At 46.1% G+C, this 8188-nt stretch overlaps 2 protein-coding genes across 2 annotated transcripts; one reads left to right on the top strand and one right to left on the bottom strand.

Moving 5' to 3' along the window:
- Window positions 1–900: 900 nt before the first annotated feature.
- TMEM263 (transmembrane protein 263) lies at window positions 901–1191 on the top strand (the record flags this gene model as incomplete). The annotated part of the gene is made up of 1 exon (XM_010155768.1): window positions 901–1191. A coding segment is annotated over one exon (291 nt), but the record flags the coding sequence as incomplete, so codon positions are not given.
- A 5015-nt stretch (window positions 1192–6206) lies between these two features.
- Window positions 6207–7406, bottom strand: MTERF2 (mitochondrial transcription termination factor 2). Its single transcript, XM_010155767.1, has one exon. It carries the CDS (start codon window positions 7386–7388, stop codon window positions 6207–6209), a length of 1182 nt encoding a protein of 393 aa, XP_010154069.1. The 5' UTR covers window positions 7389–7406.
- Between the last annotated feature and the right edge of the window lie 782 nt (window positions 7407–8188).

Here is an 8188-nt window from a genome sequence, read left to right as displayed (position 1 = left end):
TGTTGACTGGGCCTGATCACCTGTTGTTGATGCATTGGGGGACACTTTCGGTATATAATAAGCATCACTAGAAGTTACTTGCCATTGGACTACTTTCGTTTGTTTGTTTTTCCCTTCTCTAACCAAACTGCAAAAAAGGCCTCTTTGGAAGAAAATCAGATTTGTGTACATGGTGAAAAAGGCAGTGACAGAGCGAAGAATTGGCATCAGTTCTATCCTTCTCACCCTCCTTTTGACTCCCCCCGATTGCTCTCTTGTTGTAACCTTCTTTCCCTTGTCTGTGACCCCTGCACACAGCCCTTGTAAACACACCTTCAAAGCAGTGATGGTTAAGGACAGAAACAGCTTTGTCTGGATGTCAGCTCTTTTCAAAGAACAGCTGTTTTCTAATATACTAGAAAACAAACTTTTGGCTCTGCTTCTCCAGGGAACTTTTTCCAGTCCTTCCTTAGAGACTTGAACAGCAGGGTAGTGCTGCTGCTTTTCTGGGGTGTGTTAATGGGTTAACGCTGAGTATTAGGATGGGGGGATGAGAGTGCTGCCCCCCACCATTAATGAAGTCCAGAAATGAGGCTGATTTGGCTGTAAGACTTTCCAGAGGCTGGGAAGGCAGTGGTGCACGTGGACAGAGGCCAGAAGTTTGTCGTGTAAGACTGCCTGTGAGCATACGCTTGGTGTTTGTAGGCTTAGCGTTGGCTTGTTTTAGAAAACGGCGTTGAGGTGCGTCTCACAGCAGCAGCGTCCTGTCTTACTTGGGACAGCGGTGTTGTATGAGCAGCCTACAGGGTGAGTAACGCTGTGTGCACTGCTGCTAGGCTAGAAAGGGCAGTAGTTAACAGCTCTCATTTTGAAAGTGCTTTAATCACAGCGTCGTGATTGACTCGACTGTTGTTTCCTCCCTTAGGTTCGTTAAAAGACCACCCGCAGCAGCAGCCTGGCATGCTTTCTCGTGTGACCGGCGGCCTTTTCAGTGTCACGAAGGGAGCTGTTGGTGCCACGATTGGGGGTGTTGCTTGGATTGGAGGGAAGAGCTTGGAAATCACCAAAACAGCAGTCACGTCTGTGCCTTCCGTGGGAGTGGGGCTGGTCAGAGGAAGTGTTTCTGCTGTGGCTGGAGGTGTTACAGCTGTAGGATCTGCTGTTGCAAGTAAAGTGCCTTTAACAGGAAAGAAAAAGGATAAGTCTGACTAAAACCAAAACTGAGACATACGTGATTCTCCATTACATTACAGCAGTGGCATTAAAAGTCTGGTGAGATTTGGACCATGAGGAGCCATGTGTCTCCGACACTTTATATTCTAAAGGTCTGTGCAAGTAACTCTATTTCACCTGAAAAGGACAGAAGAAGCTTGGCTAGCACGGAGTATGAAGATGTATTAGAGCCTAGATTGAAGCTTTGTATCCGGTGAGATGTTACACTTGGTAACTGTACGAGTGAGTGAGTGCACCTGAAGGGGTAATACGGATTTGAACGTTCAGTTACTGTAAGCCTCCTGCAGTTCTGGACTAAAATGTGAATGCAGATACTTGGCAGACTCCGCCGTGCTATCCCTGTGTGGAGGTGCCGTTTACTGTCCCCAGTGGTTTCCCCATCCTCCTGCTAAGGACCCTTCAGCCACGTAACGGCGTTGTTGGCCGTACCCACACGGTTTGGGTTATGGAACTGGATTTACAGGCGGCCTGTAAACTGCCAGGGACCGCTTTCTGCCAGGGCGGGCTGGAGCAAACAGAACTGGAGGTGTGCAGTAACTGGAGAGTGGGAGATGGAAGTGAGAAAGCTTGGCGGAAGGGATCATAAAGGGTAAACTAACTTAATGCCTTATTAGACAAAATATATTTTTATGAGGTGGAGCTGTGACAGTGTCCCGTTGTTTCAGTGCTGTTCACAGAATGAGCTTTAGACTCTCTTTATGAATCCTGGTATCTGAAACTGTCAGTTGTGCCTGAAAACAAGCTTGCTCCATCTCAGGTGTATTTAACGACACGCATCTATCTCCCAGAAGTGAACGCTTGCTTCTAATAAACCGCTCCTAGACACTAGAAAAACTGGGGGCTTCATGGAAACTGGGCTGATGCTTGTGGTCACCTGGCACAACTGTCTGACTTGAAAGAAACTCCTTCGTGTCACTGGAAACCACTGAAGAACTAGCAAAGCTGTTGTCTCAGCTCCGTGACGCGCCAGGTTAGCTTCTTCCTCTGCTCGAGCAAACGCAAGGAACTTTTCACTGCGTCTCTTTCTCATACTTTGGATTTTCATTTCTTCAGTAAAATGTGATACTTTATTTAAAACAAACCAAAAAAGGTAGGTGAGGCCTTAAAAAAAAAAAAAAAACCACACCACAAAACCATGTGAACCGTATACTGACAGATTCCAAATGTCGACACACCTCAGATGGGAACAGCTGTAGGTCTGCAGCGTGTGAGGCAAAAGGCACTTGTAATAGCCTGAGGTTGCCTTAAAGTTGTTGGTGATCTTTCTTGTTGTTGTTGTTGTGTACTGACTTTACAAACAAGTAACCTCTTTGGAAGCCCACAGAAGAAGGCTGTGGATGTTGCATATGCAGTATTTCCTAAAAGCTTGTGTTCTACACAGAACTTTTAAGCATGTGGCTGTGGCTGTACAAGAAGGATATACAGGGAATCTTTTTAGAAGTTTAAAAAATCAAAACATATCACTTGCCTGACGCCTGGCCCTGTATGTGTATTGAAAGCATTGGATGTGGGTACCGCGGTCACCGAGTCTCTCTGAGCCATGGGTACTTCAGCCGCAGTCTGGAACAACTGGACTGGGTATCCGTAATTGTTGTGCATGTTGGTAGCAGCGTATTCACAACCATCGGGATGCGGGGCAGCCCGGGAAGCAAAAACCCAGCCAGTGGAATTATTCGCCCCTTTTGTTAGCTGCACCAACTGCTTAGCTCCCTCTGGCTGCAAGGGTGTACAAATGGAAGCCTTTCACTATTTGTTCCAGTCAAAAGCTAACCGCATAGAATGCAGCGTAGTTTAAGGATGCCAGGTAGGTCTGGAAAGGAGCTGGCTTGGGTATCGGAGGCAATCCAGCCGCGACAAATCACTTAGCGTCGTCTGCTCCCCTGCAGTTGCCAGTGCAGGCGTAGTCCCAGAGTGCTACCGCTGAACCCTTCAGTCGCCTGTTTGGAGCACAGTGCTATTTGTGACACTCAACCAAACCCTCCCTGTTTGTTCTATGAAACCATGTGTGTCATACCCCTTTTTTATGACATTCTCCAGTTTTTATACTATGAAACTTGCTGCAAACAAGTGTCGCCTGAGATAAGCAACGTTAGATCTGTATGGAGCTGCCAACACTTTGTTACCTTTTGTTCTTAACATATCCTGTAGTTATTCCTTCTGAATCTTGTAACTGAAACACTTTAACATGGCATATGGCTTTAGTTTTCAGAAAGAGCTTTGTCCTGTATCCTGCATATTTTCCATTCGCTTAGGAAACTTGCTTCATCTTAAGAACTTGCTCTGATTCTGTCCTGACACTTGTGAAACATTAAACTGTTGCTGTTTCAGACATCTGAAAGCTGCTTCAGTTATTTGTGGAGAAAAGGCATGCTTAGGTATAAATCTTCCCACTGCATCACGCTCCAGCAGTGTCTAAACAGCGCCAGCCAGCTCTGAACAACATCTGTACTTCAGCCTGGTGTTGGCTGTGCAGAGACACAAAATCCTTTGTACCAGTACTCCATTTTCCTGGGAACTGAGGCTTAGGGACACCCACCCACTTTTAAGATTACAGTGAGCTGAATGGAATACAAAACGGAAATTTTCAGGGGGAGTGGGGTCGTTCTTGTGCTTTGGGGTTGGTTTTGTGGTGGTTTTACTCTGCTTTCCTTTCCCCAGCCCCCCCATTTCAAAAGGGGAAGCGTTCACGAAGACTCCTTGTGCGCCTGACCGCTCGCCGTGTAACAGAAGGCTGGTCTGCGGGCTTCTGTGTGCCAGACTTGCAGAGCATAAACCTGTTCACGTTGGCTGTAACGACGAGACGAAGCAGGTCGCTGCGATAGGATGTTTCGGTAACTGGGAGCTTCCTTGAGGTGTTAGTAGAAATGAATCCTTGGCAGAAGGGAGAAGCAGGTCCCAGGCATAGAACTGCGAAGGAAGGACTGAATGAGTCTTGGTCTGCTGGTGGAGAACAGGAGTCTTTCTGCTTATGCTTTTGTTCTGAAAGGGGAGGAGGAGGAACTGAAACACTCAGAATGGTAAACGAGTTGTGCTAACTCGGGCTGTGTCTCGATTAAGGAATACTTCACAGCTTGTCCACTGCCACGGGAAATACCGTAAGGGATGGGAATACACTGTTCCAGGAACTTCAGAAACAGATACCTTAGAAATACTGAAACTAAATTTTCAGGGAGAACACTGGTTTGTGTCTTGGTTCCTTTTCATCCTAAACCACTGATCGGTTCACCGTTAAGACTGATCAGGAGTAGCTTGAGAGAGCTGGAATGCCCCCTTGTGTCTGAGGGTAAGGATGCTGCCGGGTTCGAGTATTATGGTCTGCTTAGCAGTTGAGCACTGAAGGACAATCAAAGTGACAAAGGCAAGTTCCTATGCATTTTTAATACCGCTCTCTTCTCAGTTTCCTCTTGGAAAACGGTGTTTTGAAGAGTCAGCAAAGAAATGGCTTAGTAACACAGCCTGACTTACCGTGCTGGTGACACATGCCCCTGCTTGAATTCTCACTGCTGTCACATGCTCCTACGAGAGCAGCATTTACCCCCCACCCGAGCTGCTTCCCACGTCTGCGCTCGCCCACGTGGCAGTGAGTTTAAGACATCTTGGGGCTGCTCTAACCAGATGTTTCTAGCCCTTCCCAAGCTTGCAGCGGGTAACGTGGCAGGCTATGTAAAATCATCATCTCGTAGCCCACCCTCGGACCAAGTAATTCAATACCAGCTTTCCTCAGCAATTTAAAACTTCTCTTGAAAAAAAGGAACCCTGGACTTGGTTGCCAAAGCACCTGTTAAAAATGACCTTGAAGAATGGCCCAGAGTGGGGGGTGGGGTGTTACTGTGTTTTTCTCCTGCTGCCAAGAGGGAATGTGTATGGAATGGTTGCTTAGGCAGGTCTCTGAGAAATAAAATCCCTGGTGATCCTCATTCTGTTGAGATGGTTGTCAGCGATGCCACTCTTACATGCTGCCATTTACCCCAGAAACGAAGGTAAGTAAAAGCCCCAGAACGCTGTCAGACAGTTACTGTTCTGAAAGCCAGCAACTACCCTGCAGTGATATCTGAGCAGCGGTGTCACCCATATATTTAGAAACTGTGGCAGCTGTGTGCAAATCTGGAAGTCGTTTTTAATCACCTGCGGCTTACAGACTCGAGTTTTGTTACACTAGAGATAAAAGCGTGACTTTTTCCTTTCACCTTTGGTCATCTGAGACTCACTCGAGTCTCTCCCTAACGTCTTCCCTGAGTCTTGCCAGAAAAGCAGAAATTAAGAACTGGATAGTAGCAATAAACCTATTTTCTCCTGCTCCAAACTTTTTGGTAAAGGAGTAAACTTTGAGGTCTCAGAAATGCAAAGGAGCTTGTCTTGGCGTTAGTTTCTTGGCGTTATGGTTTGTACACACATGTGCTGGGGCCTCGCAGCAGTGGTCACTGAGTAGAGAACCCTGTGTCCTGCCACTGCTCTCGGACTGCAGCCTAGTTGGGCGCTCCCATCCAAGAAGCCCAGTCTGCTCCAGGTCAGGATCCGGGAGCTAGAGCTGCTTACTTCAGCAATAAGGAACAGAACACCAGAAGGGTCTCCAGAAGTCAGTGAACCAGGGGGTTGATGAATGCTGCTGGCACAATAACCCTCCTTCTCTTTCTTGGCTGGATTGTGCTCATCACTGCCTCGGGCTGGACTGGGCAGCGACAGAGCTGAAAATCCAAAGCAGTTGATGCCCTGCTAGATAAGGAAATGGAACAGAACCAAACAAAACTGTGTGCCATAGTGCTTGGGGAAGAAAAGCCAACCTTTATCATAACCAGGTCCAATCATACTATTTGAAAACATCAAAAAGCTGCAATTGTATCGTGCAGCTGTGTGCAAGACCCACTCCAGGACAAAGTACAACATACAACTACGATCTGGTTAAGACTGCTTTTGTTTCAGAACCAAGATCTCTTTTTTTTTTTTTTTTTAAATTGATAATTTTCTTTTGCTTAATTTAAAGCACAGCATTCAAATTAATCTTCAACATTAAGAGGAGCAACAGGATTAAAAATTGGTCTCTCCTTCTTGGATTGTATTTTACCATAACTGGCTTCAAAATCTTTCTTAGTACCATTCAAGCTGTCTAGAGTTCCGTTCTTTATATCGTAGCCCAAAGCAGAGAGTTTTTTAACTCGGTACCGAACGATCTGCGTGGTCAGCTCCAGCACCATGGGTGTCTCTCTAATCTGTGCTACCGAAATCCCTTCCTTCAGCAGTCCTTCGACTCTCTCCTCCAAAACTGGCACGGAATAGCAGAGAAGGGCTGGGCATTTCAGCACGAGCTCTTTCAGTTCTGCGTCGCTGCACTTAAAGACGCTCTTGGAAAAAAGCATGCTCTCCTGCATGGTCGTGGGAGTAAGCTGAAAAACAAAACCTTTAAGTTTGGACAGCAGCTGTAGAACTTGGCGGTCAGTGAAATCATTCTTCTGGAGAAATTCCAAGTTTTCCTGGATCGCAGTGGAGGTATTTAATAAAATAAATGGATTTTGGCTCAACAGCTTCAGTATCCAGATCTTCAGATTTGCATCAGAACCTCCTAAACGTAAATAATTTTTTCGTAACGTCTCTATCACGTCTCTGTTTTTCTCAACGCGATTGTGGAAAATACTGGGCGCGCTTGTCAGAAACCTGGTGATTATGTTATTCTTCAGTCCCAGCTCTTGAAAAAACAGTATATTTGCCTTCTGGTTCTCGCAATACCCAGTAGTAAAAAAAGACTCTGGAAATTGCTCTATTAATTTAATCAACTGTTTGTCATTCTGGCATACTAATTGCCATAGAGCTCTCTGAGAGTTTATCTCTGCAGGGGTATGGAGAATTGCCTCTGGGCAGCGTTCTAGAATGCTGGCTACTGCAGTCTCATCTGCTCCCATGGCTTGTAAGATGCCAGCAATTTCTGTAACGTAGGCCACATCCTGGAGAAGGACCCATTCCTTCAGTCTGCGTATCTTCTGGATGTCAACTGACAATCTGTAGAGACCCTCAATGGTTTTCTTGTTTTCCTCTCTTGATTTTGTATCGGTTGTGTAAGCGGGATGAACGAGGAAGCTTCTGCTTGCTACTTCGGTCCATGCGGATGAAAAATTACAGCACCCAGATCTTGTCAACAAAAGGGTAAACGTATCTTTTGCACCACGAGCGGCTCCTCTCAACATGGTGGAACGCAGCCCTGGGGAGAGAACAGTAACTGTAAGAAACACATTTAAGGCACAGCTTACAGCTCATCATGCTCTCAGAGACATGGATACTCAGACTGAGCCAGTGTCAGAAATAATTACTCTCAAAGGTGGTATTTGTTATCGGCACAAAATTCAGCTTTCGTGCAAAAGCGAGGGGCAGGGGGGAGACTTTTGAAAGGTTAATGTTCCAACGGGTGCCTCGCTGGAACAATAATGTGTGGATGTGACGGACCTGATGTGGGGGCAGCGCTCTGGCCACGTAAATGCCTGCAGTCATACAAGAACCAAGCTGTCAGCCACTTCCTGCAGCCGGTGTTGTTAATGACATTACAGCTCACTCGTACGACGCTGAAGAATGTTTCATGCAACTTAATTTGACAGTAATTCTACTAAATGATTTTTTTTTAAAGCAGCTTAAATATCTTTAACTCTTCTGATTACATCTGGTTAACTTCTCAAGCACTGTTTGGCATGTGTCGTGTGTCAGAGTCCCCCTTCGTGCTCCTTCAGTAGCAGTTTGGAGCCTAACTGCATCGTGAAATCATTATTGTTATAATTAAGGAAAAAATAATTATCAAAACCTTTATGTGTTTTCCACTAGCTGAGTCAGTTAATTGGGTTCTGAATAAGCACAGTGGTATGCTGGGGGAGGAAGCAAGCAAACTGTGACATCTTCAGGCCTTCACGTGCCTCTTCCAGCTTTGCTACTGCTGCCCTTTGCACTCAGGCCTTATTTCTGTCTCTGGGTCACTTCAGTCATTGCCAGCCACCCCCAG

This window comes from Eurypyga helias, unplaced genomic scaffold (assembly GCF_000690775.1).
Source record: "Eurypyga helias isolate BGI_N326 unplaced genomic scaffold, ASM69077v1 scaffold19337, whole genome shotgun sequence".
Classification (NCBI taxonomy): domain Eukaryota; kingdom Metazoa; phylum Chordata; class Aves; order Eurypygiformes; family Eurypygidae; genus Eurypyga; species Eurypyga helias.
This window is presented reverse-complemented; position numbering and strand designations above follow the sequence as displayed.